At 53.3% G+C, this 16,092-nt stretch overlaps 1 protein-coding gene across 3 annotated transcripts in view; it reads right to left on the reverse strand.

The window, feature by feature from the left end:
* Positions 1–4,247: 4,247 nt before the first annotated feature.
* WDR11 (WD repeat domain 11) overlaps positions 4,248–16,092 on the reverse strand; it is a 43,247-nt gene continuing 31,402 nt past the window's right edge. For all 3 annotated transcript variants that reach the window (XM_040992000.1, XM_040991999.1, XM_040991998.1), the window contains 13 exons: positions 14,556–14,662; positions 14,117–14,231; positions 13,619–13,790; positions 11,408–11,516; positions 10,469–10,531; positions 9,333–9,398; positions 8,678–8,855; positions 8,123–8,218; positions 7,479–7,644; positions 6,975–7,072; positions 6,468–6,613; positions 5,611–5,690; positions 4,248–5,101 (listed from right to left, as the gene is read on the reverse strand). In XM_040992000.1, the coding sequence (XP_040847934.1) occupies positions 4,956–5,101; positions 5,611–5,690; positions 6,468–6,613; positions 6,975–7,072; positions 7,479–7,644; positions 8,123–8,218; positions 8,678–8,855; positions 9,333–9,398; positions 10,469–10,531; positions 11,408–11,516; positions 13,619–13,790; positions 14,117–14,231; positions 14,556–14,662 (1,542 nt within the window). In that variant the 3' untranslated portion in view covers positions 4,248–4,955. The remainder of the gene's footprint in view (positions 5,102–5,610; positions 5,691–6,467; positions 6,614–6,974; positions 7,073–7,478; positions 7,645–8,122; positions 8,219–8,677; positions 8,856–9,332; positions 9,399–10,468; positions 10,532–11,407; positions 11,517–13,618; positions 13,791–14,116; positions 14,232–14,555; positions 14,663–16,092) is intronic.

The raw sequence follows: 16,092 nt of genomic DNA on the forward strand, positions 1-16,092 counted from the left end.
TTTTGGCCTACAGGTGAGACAGCACATTCCATATGGAGGGCCTGGCTTCGATGCCAGCCTCAGAATCCGACGCCAGCTTCCTGCCGATCCGGACACTGGCTGGCACAGGTGGTTAGTCAGGTGACCTGGACTGGGCTCCAGGCTGCCGGCATTAGCCTTGCTCAGTCCTAGCCTTGCAGGCACTTGGGGAGTCAGTCAGTGGATGGCCCCAACCCCTCCTAGTTGCCTCTTACGTGGAAAGGTTGAGCAGGAATGTCCTCCTGAGCGCTGGATGTTAGGTGTGTGGCAGTGTAGACAGAGCCAGTGGCTCGCCAGTAGCTCCGGAGGGACCCCCTGCTGCTCAGCTCCTGGGGGGCGGCAAGCCTTGCCTCCCCAGCGCAGCTCCAGCTCAGCCATCATCCAGTGGCCTCTCCCCGGCCCTAGTGTCTCTAGATTCTCTTCCTTTCTTATAAAGGGACCAGTCAAGATTTCCTGTCGGAAACTCCAGTTCCAGCCACAATAACTCAGGCTCCAGTCACACTCTGAGGTTGGGTGTGGAGTGGATGCCACTCGGCCCTCCTGTGGGGAAGTTGGCCAGTCCCCAGACAGGACGCAGCAGGGGGCGCAGCCACAGGCTGACACACATCCATGGCACAGGCCACATCTGTCCAGAGCTGGAAGGCCGGGCTGCCCTGTGCAGTGGGACTTTCGCAGCAAGGAGGTAGCTTCCTGAACAGCCGCAGCCTCCCCCCTTCCTGTACTGGATTAGAATCATACTGCCTCGACTGCTCTCAGCCGAGGGCCTGCACCTCGCCTAACAGAGGGGCCCGTCTGACGAGCAGCGCCCTGGGCCACAGGGGGAGGACTGCCCGGGTCTCCGTGCTGCCTCACTTTTTCAGAGGGCGGCAGCACCTGCGTGTTCCCTCACACGTCACGTGGGCTCTGCCCCATCCTGGCAGTGGAGCGGTGAGGCCAGGCTGCATGCCGTTAGTCCTTATTTCTCCATCGAACGCCTTGTGGTCTTCAGTGGATTCTACGTGGCTGGATTCACACTGATTCTCCCCAAGGTCTGTTTCTGCTTTCCTGGGCCCCTCCCTGTCTTCATCTTTGCCTAGCATATTTCAACATGCAGGCTTATCTAATTTATTGAATCTCAGCTGGGACCGTCCTTGAATGAGACCGTGAGCCCAGCAGGCACTGTGGCCATGCCCAGGTGCAGCGTGGGCTCTGCTGCTGCCATGGAGAGGTGCCAGCACCAGCCCTGTTGGCCTTGTCATGGAAAGCAGAGCCCGCCTCCCCGGCAGCGGCCCAGACCCGAGGCTCCCGCCGTCCTCAGCGGGGGGACGCGCAGACAGGCTGCAGAGCCAGGCTCTGTTTCACTGGGCCCCCAGCCCCAAGCATCTGCTCTTCGTTTTAAACAGGGACAGAGATCATGACGGCATTCCTCAGCAGTTTTTGGGCGAAAGGAAAACACCCCAAACTAAAGCGGTCTCGCTGGCAACGGCCTTGCCACACACACCAACCTGGAACAGAAACGTCTGAGGAATGTTTGGAAAACTGTTATTTCAAGTGTGTGGGCTGAGAAGACAATCCTTTATTTCGGCTCCTGCTGGCTTCCGGGCCGCCCTCCTCCATCCCTTCGTCCCTGAGCTCGGCTGCCTCTCCCATGTGAAGACAGTGTCCACGAGTCCCACCGAGCTGGACATGGAAGCTTCCAGAACTCTCGCCTTCAGGGATCTGATGGCAGGCAGGTCTCTCTTGCTTCCTGGCCTTATCACTTGCTGGAAAGGTGAGCGAGTATCCCACTCAACCTAGGACTGTCCTAGTTTGAGGACCGAGAGCCCAATGTCCCAGGAAACTTCTCAACTGGAGGCATCCAGGAGGGTCGTTGGTCACCCTTGCTCTCAATGTCTCCGAGGTTTAGTGTACTGAATGGGCGGTCACACCTGCCGTGAGGCTGTGAGGATGGACGCGCAGGGCTGGGCAGGCACGTGCAGATCCAAGTCACTCCTGCCCCCAGGGGATGTCCCTCTCCCCTCCCCCACCCCCCTTTCCTTAGCTCCGCACTCTTCCCATCCTCAGCTGCTCACAGTGCGTCCCCAGGGAAGGACCAGGAGGAAGCTGAGGGAATGGCAGGAAGGCTCTCTGGGAGGGAGAGAGCGTGAGAGCAGAGGGGCTGGCAAGGCGCTCTGCTCACCCGAGAGCTGCAGCCCTTGAAACGGCCACGTGGGAGAGCAGGGCTTTATTGCAAGTGGGTGTTGCATGTCCGGCCCAACACACAGGCAGGATCACGCAGGGGAGCCCGGGGAGCCGTCTGCACGGCTGCCTTGTGTCCTGAGGCTCGCCGGCTCCACTGCGGCAGCTTCAAGGACTGTCAGCTGACACTCGGTGCCTTCTCGTTGCTTCTTTGAAAGCTGCAGCTGAGCTAGCCAGTCAGAAACACCTCCACACCGTACCTGGACAAGCTCCTTCGGTCAGAGGTCATTCTAAGTCACTCTAAAGGGGGTGGCCCTAATAGCCAGAGCACTGCCACAGGGTTGCCTGCCTGCCTGGCACAATTCTATTTTAGCACAATGACAAATGAGGGCCTCAACACTTTACTCCTAACGCGAGCATTGTACTAGCGACAGGCAAGAGTTAGCGCTGAGCTCAGGAGTCGGCAGCAACACCTGAGCGGTGACGTCTCCAAGGAAGCAGCTGAGCCAGGATCTGCTTCCGTACCTGCTGGGTTGAGACTTCCTGCTGACAAGGTGCCACCGGCAGAAGGGCATGGCACAGGCGCTGCTCCGAGGGCTACTTTCAAAGAACTGAGGTTCCGGGTTGCTTCCAAAGCCAGGTAGGGAACTGCGCCAGCACTGTGGTGAGACATAGAACAGTTCAGCAGCAAGACAGGGCAAGAGGGACAGCAACAAGGAGGAATGCTGCTGAGGACAGCCAAGAGGAGGCATCTAACCTTGGCCTGCCTTGTCCCCAGGAGCCCCCGCCCGCCCGCCGAGGCCTGGCCTTGGCCACGACCTCCTGGAGGGGCAGCCTGGGCTCTGCCACCCTGCACTCCCCGACGCTGTCACCTGGGTTCCAGCTGCTTGGCCCTCTGGAGAAGCTCCCTTGGAGAATGTGGCGGGAACACAAGCTCCTGAAAATCCTTCCTGCAAAGTGGCCCCCGCTTGTTCACGACTCCTGCCACTTCACCAAGGCAGTGTAGCTGTCATCAGGGCTGGGTGTCACAGGGGACTTCCGATTACACCTGACAAAGGCCTGGTTTCTGTCTTGCTGTGAGACGCTTGCCAGCCGCTCCGCACACGGACCAGGCTCCCACCCAGCTGCTGTGTCTCGTCCAGCCGGCAGGCAGTGCCTCACTGCTCATCCTGTGGCCTCAAATCTGAAGAACAGCTGGTTTTCCAAAACACAGCCTTCGGGAATTAAACTTCCGTGCCTCGTTTCTGCCGCTGAAGCTCAGCTTCCTGTCTCCTTAGCTGGCCGAGGGCGATGACGGACTGAGTGTCTGTACGCCCCACTCACACGCCCACTCCTTTGGGCGATGGCATTTGGAGGTGGGGCCTTGGGAGGTGATCCGGTCAGATGAGGTGATGAGGGTCTGACTGGTGAGATGAGTGGCAGGCCAGAGACCTCGCTGTCTCTATGTGTAAGACACGGCCAGGAGGCTGTGCCCCGAAGTCCCACACACAGGCCCTCACCAGCACCCACCTCGGCTTGGACCTTCCCCTACCATAACCATGAGAAAGCAGCAGCTACTGCCTCAGCCTCCCAGCACACAGTGCCCTGGCTGTGGCAGTGTGCACTGAGACACGGGCTGACAAATACAACACATCTGCGCATTTTCAGCATTGCACCCCGCGGAGAAAGCCACGTTTGCTCTCTGCCTTCTCAAAAATAAGATCTAACGAGTAAAGGCCCTGAGGCAGATACAGGATCCATGAATGGATCTGGGGTTCCTTCTAGAACCATCAGCCAAGGAACTCCCTGGGAGCAGGCGTTCCTAGGACAGGCCTGTCTACTTAATGGCAGGGGGACCCGAATGGCTGCTAAAACAGGGTGAAGAAAAGCCATGGTGGGTGAGACCCAGGATGGGAAAGAGACGCCCATCCAACCCTTTGCTTCTGCCACCTGGTGATGCAGCCACAGGCTCGCGCGGGGTATGAAGGCTGAGCAGCCCCAGGCACGCGTTGCAGGCCTGCTCTGTGCAGCACGAGCGGGGCGGCAGCAGCAGCCTGGGCCTTGGAGGGCGGGCTCGCACAGAACACCAAGGCCGCACGGAATGTTCTTTTTATTTATCATTTTTCCAAGTTACAGATATTGAAATTTCCAGCAATAATTTATAATAGTTACATCTCACGTATCTCAGCTACTGGAAGAACAAAAGACAGAACATTCAAGAGGAACTTCAAAAACGAGCACTGTAATATACCACAGAAGGAGCTAAAATTCAAAATACCAGAGATTCCACATAATGGAATCACCCATGGAGCTTAAAATCATGGAGCTTACGAGCCTGAAATTACAAAATTTTAATAACTGCCTGAACCAAGGAATCAAATGCAGTTTTCAAGCTAAGAAGACAGCAAGTGCTTTGGTCGCCCATCCTGAACCACTGTGGTCCTGCCTGTGTGCCACCTAACACAGGCCCAGCACACGTTCGCGCGAAGGCCTCACTCCTTCCTCAGCATTTTCACTCAGTGAGAAGAGTAATTCAGTCTCTTGAGTTTTAGGTTTTAAAAAATTAAAAGTATTTCCAGGGATTTGTAAAGCTCTCTCCAAAAGTATAAAATGTGACACGCTTACAAAATCTGAAGCATTCATTTTTCTGAGATCAACGTGGGACAAGGAACTCGCTCCCGCGTAAATGCCCACGCCCTGCGCTGCAGACGCTGCCACGCCCGGTCCTCATCGGCCTGCACTGAGCCTCAGCGTCACGTCACACCTGCTTGCACTCCCAGCCTGCCTCCCACAGCACAGCGTCATTCCTGCGTGGAGCGCTCCAGCTCACTCAGCAGCTCTCTGCCAGCTGCTCCAGCTTTAGACGCAAAGAGAACTGCTCCCTGTTGAAAACCAAGGTTCTTCAGACTTCGGGCATAATCCGCATAGATGGCAGCACTGAGCTTCTGTAGACCGCAGTTAAGGAAAAGGTGGTGGCTCAAGTGAGATGCAGAAGCGAGACGATGCTCTCAGCTGCAGGTGCCCGGGGGATACATCCTGGGAGATGCTGTGCCCGCTCCCCCCGACTGTCGCAACCCACCACGCTCACAGTGGCATGTCTCCCTATCCACTTGTTCAGGAAACACAAAGTTCATTCCCTGGGAGGCCAGGGAATGAGTGCCATTCGAAAGCAGCAGCTGTATACTTCTGTGGTTTTCTATTTGCTTTTTCTGTTCAACCAAGCATTATAAGCCTTCGTCCCTTCCCCTCACAGAGCTCCCTGCCTTGCCCGAGCTGATGCTGGTGTGCGATGACCCGTCCCTGGCTCTCTCCCTTCCACTCCTCCCCTGTTCACAACCCGGGTGGATCAGAACATGACTCTTCGTCCACACTGCAGGGGTCAGGAGCCCGACAGGAAAGACCGAGCTGCACTGCTGCCATCTGCCTCCCGTGGCATGCACACACTTGAAAGGATATTCGTGTCCTCGCTGACTTCCAAGGCGCCATACTCCTGACACGCTTGCACAAACAGGGCTGCTCTGTCGAAGTACCTCATGCTGCTCAACACACAAGGGCAAAGTTAGCCTTGGGGGGGGGGGGCAAACAAGCTGAGGGTTGCTCAGTAAGACTTGGACACAACCTCCCTGGGACAGGTGTGTCCCACGTCACACTGACACTTTCCTAAGACCTGGCTTATTAAAGGAAGCAGAGAACACCCCTGGGCCCCAAGAATTTTTTAAAAATTAACACTTAAAGACATTATAAGATACTTTAAATATAAAGGGTTTTCAAGAGCTCACTGAGAATGTACATCATGAGGGAATTATGCATGGGTTTCAAAATCTTTTGCCCCAAACTAAACTTCTATTTTATTGATACTTCCTTATTCAAAGAACTCCACAAACATTCAGATACCCACGGTCCAGACTGAACAAGAGATCTTGAGCTGCATCCTTTTCAAGCCATCTCCTTGGCTTGCCACCAGCAGAGGTCCCCACACAAGCCCTGGGACCTCCTGCTGGAGGTGTTTGGAGAGGATGCCCCATCAGGCCATGCTTCCTGGCTCCTTCTTACTGCTCCCTGGCCTTCCTCTCCGCTCCTACACTCAAAACTGAATTGTTCCCAAGCCTCTGAAGACTTCTCTTAGGTTCTAACAGGTATGTGGTGGTCTGACAGTCTATCGGCAGGACACCACCACAGCTCCTAGACCAAATAACAGCCAGTGAGCGTGGAGGGTGCCGTGCTCCTCCAGTTGGTTCGGGAGACTGAAATGTGTGCTCGCTGCCCGCAGCACGAGGCCTCCTGGGCGAGGCCACGCGCCCGGGCGCAGGTACCTGTGAAGAGTCTCGGCTACGCTGGAGAAGCAGCCGAGGGAGAGCAGGACCAGCAGGGCCTTGGACTTCTGGTTGACCTGCGGGGAGCACAGGTGGTCCACCCAGCGCTTGAGGACATCAGCGCATTCTTCAGAGCTCAGGCGGACCTGAGAGAGAGGCACACGCTCAAAGTCACGCAGGCGAGCTCACTGCGAAGGAACAACGTCCCCGACACCAGACGTGTTCCTGGGAAGCAGGAGGGAGGCCTTGCTCTACTAGCCCTGCCCAGAGGCGAGACCGACCAGCAGGAACAACGCTCAGGCTGCTCAGACCCCGGCAGGGATGGGAGCGGCTGCTTGCACCTAATGGTTGACAACACTGCTCCACTTCCCATGAGAAGAAATGGAATAGGAGGGTGAGATGTGCAAGAAAATCCTGCAAGGCGGTTCCGCAGGCCAACAATGCTTCCAGGCCACAAGGCTCGGCCTTCCGTCCCCAACGCCACAGGCACCCACTAGAGTCACCTACTTTTGCGAGCCACGCTGCGCGGTTCCACTCGCCGTATGTCTGCAGGTAGCGGCAGGCATCCGCAGCCTTGTCTATCAGGCAGAGCAACTGAACACCCTCTGGAGAGCAGGAGAGAAAGAGCGGATCTGTCGGGGATGAATCGTTGTAAAGGGGTCGCCACCTCAGCTGCTCCCATGCACTTTCTACGGAGACTCTTGACTTAAAATATCTCCCCAGGCCGTTGTCTGAGGCCAGAGCCGCATGACCCAGGTCCATGTTGCTTCCAATCAAGCAAATGGGGAAGAAGATACAGCACAGTCGGGAGAATGGGCAAGTGGGCCTGTGTCACAGGCTTCATGGTTCTGGTCTCCCCAGGCTGCCCAATCACCTGTTGTCCTGGCAACCATTAGACATGAAATTACAGTCATTGTATAAATACTTCGTCTTCAGGATATGTACCCAAGAAAGAGCCACTGTCAACGAGCAGACACTGAGCTGAGAGCACACAGCCACAGGTGTGCCTACCTGCCAGCTTGCCGTTGGCAATCATGTTAGTTGCCACCAGTTTGATGGTGCTCTGAGAGGGGCCCGACGAGGTGACGGTGGTGACCAAGCAGGCCTTCAGGGAGTCGCAGTAATAGTGCTGGTTGTCGGCACTGGTCTCCAGCAGCAGCTGCACGGCTCTGTCTGTCTAGGAAGACAACGCTTTCTTGTTAGGACACGTCTTCCTCTAACACCACCTTCTGAAATTCGTCATGTGAAACATCTAGAACTTGAGAGCTTAAGAAAGATGTCCACTTTCAGAACCCAGTCTCAGATCTTTGTTTATGCAACCTACACAGAAGCGTGAACTTATTTGTGGACAGGCATGAAGCCGGCGTGGTACACACAGGTGCTCAAGGCTCTGTCTTGGTCAGACTGGCACCAGGCATTTCTGAGACACAAAACAGTACCAAGGAGCGGGGCTGCCGTGAGCCAGAGAGCCAGACGCACACTACCGAGCCGCACGCTCTGCTCTCCTCACAACATCTACTGCCATCACTTTAAGAGCAGGTACCCGCTGACAGGGATGGCGACCCACTCCGGGGCAGGCACCAGTGCACCTGCTGAAGCTGGAGACGTCCCCGCCCAGGCCCGGAAGCAGGCCACGGTGACAGAAGCCCACATACTTGACCCAGGAGCAGGAGCTGGTCTGTACATTTCCGCGTATGATCGTAAGTTGACCTTTTCACTTCCTGCAGATTAACCCTCTCCAGCTGAAATTTCTGTGATGGAGGGAAAGAAGAGAAGGAAAACAGAAGCTAGGTTATAAGACTTTTGAGATATTCAAATATTAATGTATTTAATAAGGCCATTTTAATAAACATGAGCTTGTTTAATCAGCTTCCGTTTCTTGAGGACTGAAATGCTCTGCCCTTCACACACAAACACACACACACACACAAACACACACACACACACACGTGTCTGAGGGGGTGGGCGGGTGCCCTTCACACGCACACACGTGTCTGAGGGGGTGGGCGGGTGCCCTTCACACACACACACACATGTGTCTGAGGGGGTGGGCGGGTGCCCTTCACACGCACACACGTGTCTGAGGGGGTGGGCGGGTGCCCTTCACACGTACATACACTGTTTGAAACTTGGCCAAGTTTAGTATACTTACAAAGACAGAAATTATCAAGAGGATAGCTTTAACTGTTTTACTACGTAAAGTGTAATACCTGAAAATAGGTGTTTTCACAGAGTATGTCGTAACATATATCTAGAGGGTTGCTCAGCTTGTCCCGAGGAGTGGCATCCTTTGTGGCTGCCACGCTCGCAGGCTTGTCCTGGCCCAGGCTGTGCAGGTAGTGGGCGGCCACTGTCCAGAAGTGCAGCTCCGACTCGTCCCCATACAGCCTGAGAAGGTGGACCCATCAGCACCGCGCTCACCGCGCACGCCTGCACTGGGACCCAGCTTCCCAGGATGGGCCGACAGAACCTCTCTCTCCAAAGTCTACTGGGACCTGGCAGCACCTGCCATGGGGAAGGGATGAAGTGGCAGGTCCTCCAGCTGGCCTGCCACGTTTCCAACACCCAGGGCGCTGTGGTCCCCAAGCTCTGTCCCAGGCTAAGATCAATGATGATGGCTGATGGTGTAGCACACATAATCTGTTAGCTGTCTGTGTGGACTCTTCCGTGTGGAAGGATCTAGAGCTCATGTCTGACGGTGACTGCATGTTCTCCTCCGGTATTATTTGGATCACTGGTTAAAATTCATGGTGACACACAGGAAGAATGAACTGACCTATTTTCTAAATTCTGAAAGTCTGGTCATAACTAAACATCCTACATAAAGGTCCAAGCTAACGAACAGAGTACAGCTGAAAGCGTTACCTTGACACGAGCAGGCACCTTTGCAGCAGAGTAAATTCCGGGTCAAGCAGGAGTTTCTTTATGTCACTGCAGACAGGAATCCAGACAAAAGCACAGCAGAAGTTATCAATCCACCAACAAAGCAAGGAGCTAAACCAACAAGCCCTGGAAATGGAATGTTCCACTTGAAGGCTAAGTGCACAACTCTAAAAACAAGGAAAGTTACTTTGCCAGGATCCAGAGGCTACAAAGGCAAAGGCACGCAGGGTTCTGCTGCTAGCTGTGGACCTGCAAGAGCTGAACTCCTGTGCTGCAAAACACACAGCACAGGAAGGGTCATGGTGCCATTGGGAAAAAGCTAAACTGTTAATTAGATCAGAGTAGCTGGCACCCAGAACTTACTGCCAAAATAATGCCAAAATAAGACATTTAAGGAGCTAGTGTTTTCATAAAATATTTCTAAAATATCCAAAAAACAGAAATATTCTTAAACCAGGGAGACATTCTTTAAGTCTATAGTTTTTCATTTAAATTTAAACATTAATATCTGGATGGAGAAAACAAAGTACTTACTTTGAATAAGTACTGATGGAATAATCTACTGTTTTATTTGGTAATTCTTATCATTTCATGTGGCAGATATAAACTACAGAAATAAATGCAGGAACTCCTTGTGGACCCACATTTTCCGCCTTCCTTCGTGCTGTTATTCCCAACACGTCCTGTTTAGAGCTCTTGGCTCTGGACAGTGCACTCCTCCTGACACCCAGGACTCCTTTAGAAGGGCAGGTGCCCACAGGTTAGCCTGGCAGGTGTCTGACAGCATCCGGCTTCCGGCTGAGCCACCAGGAGGCAGGCAGGCTGAGCCACCAGGAGGCAGGCAGGCTGAGCCACCAGGAGGCAGGCAGGCTGAGCCACCAGGAGGCCCACCTGCAAGGCAGACAAGCCTCACACCTGGGAAGAGGATGCTGTCACAACAACCACGTGACGGGTTCTTCCTCCACAAAACAAAGATGCTAAGGGAGAACAAAGCGTTGTCAACACAATGGTCTACGCTTAGGACACTATTTCCATAGCATTAATTACCGCAACTGCAAAAATCCAATATTACATTTTTCTTTCTCATAATCTTATCTAATAAAACACAGCGAACTTACTTAGACAAAGAATTCAATTGCTCTTGAATAAGAGTCTTTATTTCTTCATTTTCTGGGTAATCACTGTGCAGAAAAGATTTTAAATGAGTTCATTAGCATGCTACCTTCAACCACTCACTTCTTCATCAGAAAAAATTAATGCAGAAATGACCTTTGTGCAAACCTTGGTTAAAAACCTCACTATGGAGTGAAGCAGCAGCAACTTAGACTGGACCCCATCATCACCTTCAATGTCTGCTTTCACCGTTATCAGGTCAAAACAAAGAAATAAGTGGAAAAATCTCTTGGCTTTCAAGAAGCCAGAGTCAGCAGGTTCTTCAGTCTATCAGCTTTAGTTTTCTTTAAACGAAGAACTTCGTGGTGACCACGGGAATCCGCTCATTCTGTCTGTAGGATGCTCCCTCACTCCCGGGACAGACAGCGTCTGCAGAGCCGACCCCTCATCATGTCTTTTAGAAGGTCCCCATTCTAAGTATCCCTGTGCCTCCCACGGTGTAAGCTCAGTAACGTGGGCATTTAATCATTTCATCTCAAACAGTAATCTCTGTGGCATCGTCTTCCCTCACTCGAGGTCTAGAAGCTGTTCTAAGCCTCTGAAGCAAGCCCTCGGACGCGGCTCGGGAGAGGAGGCCTGGTCCCCATCCGCTGGCCTCAGCTGGCCCGCTGCACACGCATGCCTTCTCTCACCACGCTGTGCCCACCCAAGGTTAGATCACAGAGCTGCCTGACGTCCAGGCACGTGCTCCAGCTCCTCAGGGACTCACACACCTCCCAGGGGCCGAGGGTGGGTCTGGGAGGCACACTGGAGTCCTCCAGCCTTCTCCTGGCTTGGTGTTAAAATCCAAGTCCTTTTAAGCCCTGGAATACTGACTCCAATTTCCACGGGTGTCTGCAAACTCAAGGAACTCCAGAATACAAAACAAACATGGGGAAACTCACACGTGAGAAATGTCCAAGGAATACTGTCCACTCCAAGGCTGGTGCAGCAGGAAGGCTTTCAGCGCGAGCGAGGCCCTGGGGGCGAGCAGGTGTGGACACCACACGGGCTCTGCGGGCAACACAGAACAGAAACAAGAGTTATGAAAACAAAGTTTCATACTATAATAAAACCTTGGCTTCCAGAGAAGTGAGCAAAGAACAATGTAGAAATCCGGTGCAACTCAGGGGGTGCACTCCGTGAGGGTACACTCCGTGAGGAGGTATGAGGGGTGCACTCTGTGAGGGCACACTCAGTGAGGAGGTATGAGGGGGCACTGAGTAAGGGTACACTCAGTGAGGAGGTATGAGGGGGCACTGAGTGAGGGGACACTCAGTGAGGAGGTATGAGGGGGCACTGAGTGAGGGCACACTCAGTGAGGAGGTATGAGGGGTGCACTCCGTGAGGGCACACTCAGTGCGGAGGTATGAGGGGTGCACTCCGTGAGGGCACACTCAGTGAGGAGGTATGAGGGGGCACTGAGTGAGGGGACACTCAGTGTAGTAACGAGGACATAATTTAAGAAATGGTTCCCTTCCTCTCTAAGGCTACAACACTAAAACGCTGGATACAGTGATGCCTTACTATCAGAAACATTTTAAAATAAAATGAAATCTGTGATCCAGCTATAGGCTGGATGCTCAACGATGGTTTCAAACATGAATGAATGCGATGGACTTTAGTTCTGTAGTCAGTTTAGTTTAAGAACAAGCTCCCCTGGCTTTGCAGCTCTTTAGACTTAAGTTTTAAATTAAACGATGCAGAAAGGGTTTTTAAGTACTTAAATTATATTTGCACACTTGATTTTCAACAACTGAACAACTTCGGGTCTAAAATGATCATCAGTTGTCCCTTCCCTGGGAGGAGAGCTGGCGAGTGGCCAGACGCAACACTCAACTTCTGCTTCACCTCACGGCGGAGACAGGAACCACACAGTGGGCAGGGGAAGGGCAGTGACACGGGGAAGCACAGTCCACGCAGCACGGGCAGCAACGCCCACTGTGTGCAAGTACCACACAACTCCCAGAGCCGGCTAGGGTGCCACTCACTTGGGAACCTTCTCAAGCAGCCAAGAGGCGGCAGAGCGCCCCCTGAGGGAGATGTCCAGAAGGGGTGTCCCAGGGGAGCGCCCTTTGCTACCCAGGGATTGTCCTTTAAGTCACATATTTGCCAAAATATTTTCTATTTAATGAAAAAAGAATGTTAATACAACCATACAAAAGGGGCAAGATGTCGCAATTCTCCAATTGCGCTTTGACCATTTCACAGAACACTGTGTAAAGTGACCTCCAATGAGACGGAGCCGCAAAGCATCAAGGATTATTAACAAGCATGCCTCAACACAGACACGTCCTCTGAGTAAGCCAGTTTCATAAATGCAAACATGTCTTCTCTAACAACCCACTCAGAAAAGAGTCAGCAGGGCACCTCCAAACCCTGGGCAGGTGAGGGACGTCTGTGCAGGACGGCAGCTCAGCAGCTCAGCACTCGGGTCTCACAGGCCAACTCCGGCTGTCACGGAGTGAGAGCGAGGAGCGAGGTGGAGGCAGGTGGAGGCAGGGGGAGGCAGGTGGAGGCAGGGGGAGGCAGGTGGAGGCAGGTGGAGATAGGGGGAGGCAGGTGGAGGCAGGTGGAGGCAGGTGGAGGCAGGTGGAGGCAGGGGAGGCAGGTGGAGCCAAGTGGAGGCAGGGGGAAGCAGGTGGAGGCAGGTGGAGGCAGGGGGAGGCAGGTGGAGGCAGGTGGAGGCAGGGGGAGTCAGGGGGAGGCAGGTGGAGGCAGGTGGAGGCAGGTGGAGGCAGGGGGAGGCAGGTGGAGCCAAGTGGAGGCAGGTGGAGGCAGGGGAGGCAGGGGGAGGCAGGTGGAGGCAGGGGGAGGCAGGTGGAGCCAAGTGGAGGCAGGTGGAGGCAGGGGGAGGCAGGTGGATGCAGGTGGAGGCAGGGGGAGGCAGGTGGAGGCAGGGGGAGGCAGGGGGAGGCAGGTGGAGGCAGGGGGAGGCAGGTGGAGGCAGGGGGAAGCAGGGGGAGGCAGGTGGAGGCAGGTGGAGGCAGGGGGAGGCAGGTGGAGGCAGGGGGAGGCAGGTGGAGGCAGGGGGAGGCAGGTGGAGGCAGGGGGAGGCAGGGGGCCCGCTCCCCAGCACACAGCAGCGGCAGCACAGAGCGGTCGGGAGAACATACCCGTGAGCTCCTGCTGGTCCATCCTGAAGCACGTGGACTTCATGGACATCTCCAGGATTCGGATGCACCCATCATCCGATGCCAGAATCACCTTGTCTGACGTGCACCAGTCCACATCCAATATCCGGAAGGTCACGTTTCTTCCGCTTCTTAAACTGCTCACCATCTGGACCTTCAAGAACCAATGTGCTAGTCACTTGGAGAAGGAGGAGTTGGTTCCTGCCCCAGATCAGTGGTGTCTGTAGCAAAGGCCTACAAGAGGTTGGCCAGCAGCCTATCTTCCCCTGCAGCCCACATTTTCCAGGCGTCAAGGACAGTGATGGCATTGAAAAATAAAGTCAATATGTTGAAATGACATGTTAGTACAGGAACATATAAGAGTACATATTTAAAAAATAAAAGGAAACTAACTTAAGATTTGGGGCAAACTCCCTAGTGATACAGCCTTCCCTTCTAAATCGGGGAGCAGAGAACAGTGGCTCAGCCTGCTGCCCCTACCTCTTTAGTATCCCACACTTCAGCACCGTCGTTGTACATTGCTATTAACTTCTGGTTTCCTTTGCCAGGAGCAAAACGAATCTTCCTCACCCAGCTTCGATGTGTAGGTATCCCTCTAAGGACAAAACAACACGGTGGAGAACCACACCTAGTCACCAGACACTGTCCGACCTGTCCTATGTCCTTTCTGACAGCTTCACACTTTACTCACTGCCTCTGACACCAGCCATCTGACCGGGTCACCTCCGGGAACACCCCGAGACCCCCCCACGGGCCACCTGCAGACCAGGGTCTCCCAGGAATGCTTCAGAACTCGGCTCAAGACCTTTCCTCCTCCGTTTGGTTGGCGAGGTACCCAAGCATCCAAGATACACCTGCACATGTCCTGCTTGCCTAGTCACAAGTCTTCAAGGGAACTTCCTTTTTTCTGGGTTCATACCTGGAGACTCTGCCCTTCAAGTCCCAGAAGTTTAAATTTCCATCCATGTCTCCCAGAACGAGCGTGTCGCCTTTCCAGGCAATGCAGGTGATGCTTCCCATGCTTCCCTAGGAACAACAGCAACACACACATGCATCCCACTGCCGGGAGCTGGCATACGGAAGGACCTCCACCCGACATCTGAGGCGAAACAGTTACGGTAATCTCAGTAAAATCAGAGCTTTGCTCCAGCGTGAATATCATCGAACTCTAAAGCAGACTTCCGACACTAACAGAGATACGTAACAGCATGTCAGGTTAACCTCTGGAGAAACTAGAGATTTTAGTTTGAAAGACATTAGGTTATCTAAGCTAGATTTATAGAGAATGGGTGTCTTCTGAGGAAGAAAATATACTTTAAAAAAGAAAATTAAAAGGGAGAGAGACAATAAAGGAAAGCCTTCCCCAGCTGCTGTTCTGACTCATTTCCCACTGTGAAAGAATCAAATCCATCTCAAGGAAAGCTCAGAGCAGCTTCCCAAGTAGTTGTACAGTAATTTCTTTATTGAAAAGAAAATCCAAAGCTTTACTGATATATTCTGGAACCTTCTGGAATAATGAAAATGAAAACAAGGTATTTACTAAATGCATCTTCATAGTACCAATAAAAAATATTGTAGCTAGTTATATAGAGACACAAATATAAAAAGCAACATTCTGGAAATACATCCAACATGGAGGCAGCAGCCTGAGGCTCCAGTGGGCACAGGGCAGGTGGCCTTGAATCCCAGCATCACCTTTAGACTGGTGCGTGGCTGGGACACACTGACCTGACCTTCTGGGTCATGGCTTCACCACCAGTGACAGGAGATCTGAAGAGTGGCTACTCTGTCTGTTTCAGTGGGCAGGGCACAGGGCTGGCATGTCAGCAACTACTGTACTGTTCTCACATCCAAGGTGAGCTGACCAGAAACAGAGCTGTCCAGGAGTGGCCTCGAACCCACTCAGGTGGGTTCTTTTCCAGGGTTCTAAAAAGACCTACCTTGAATAAGGAGAAAGCAAATGCTTTTCTGAAGGGCAGTACAACACACAGAAACTATATCTGCGCGATGTAAACAGTTTTTCTTTTCACACAGTTAAAGCTGGGTCACTTTTGTGTTATTACTACCAGAGTGAGATCCCACACTTGCACTATGATCTTCATCCTTTCAAAATTCTGAACATTCTGGCAACGTTAGCGGTTCAAGAGAATCACTAAGTCTCAGCTATGATTTATCCTACACGATAATAAAAATTAAATGATTTTGAAAAGCACCCTTCTCATGTTCGCTTTAACTTTTAGGAGCAGAGAAGCGGTCGTGAGGGGATGTCCCCACTTGTGTGCTTGCTACTCAGGAAGATTGGGCAGGCCTTCTCGGAGAAGCTCACAGACCTGCCTTTTGGAATCCGCGGCCTCTGCCAGCCACCGCCCGCAAGGACTAGAGCTGGTCCACGGGCCAGCTTGCCCACTGCAGAGGGGCTGTGATGTGACTTCCAACGCCAGCTCCTCAGACTCCCT

The sequence above is a fragment of the Ochotona curzoniae genome, unplaced genomic scaffold, assembly GCF_017591425.1.
Source record: "Ochotona curzoniae isolate NIBS_2020 unplaced genomic scaffold, NIBS_Ocur_1.0 contig_66, whole genome shotgun sequence".
NCBI lineage: Eukaryota > Metazoa > Chordata > Mammalia > Lagomorpha > Ochotonidae > Ochotona > Ochotona curzoniae.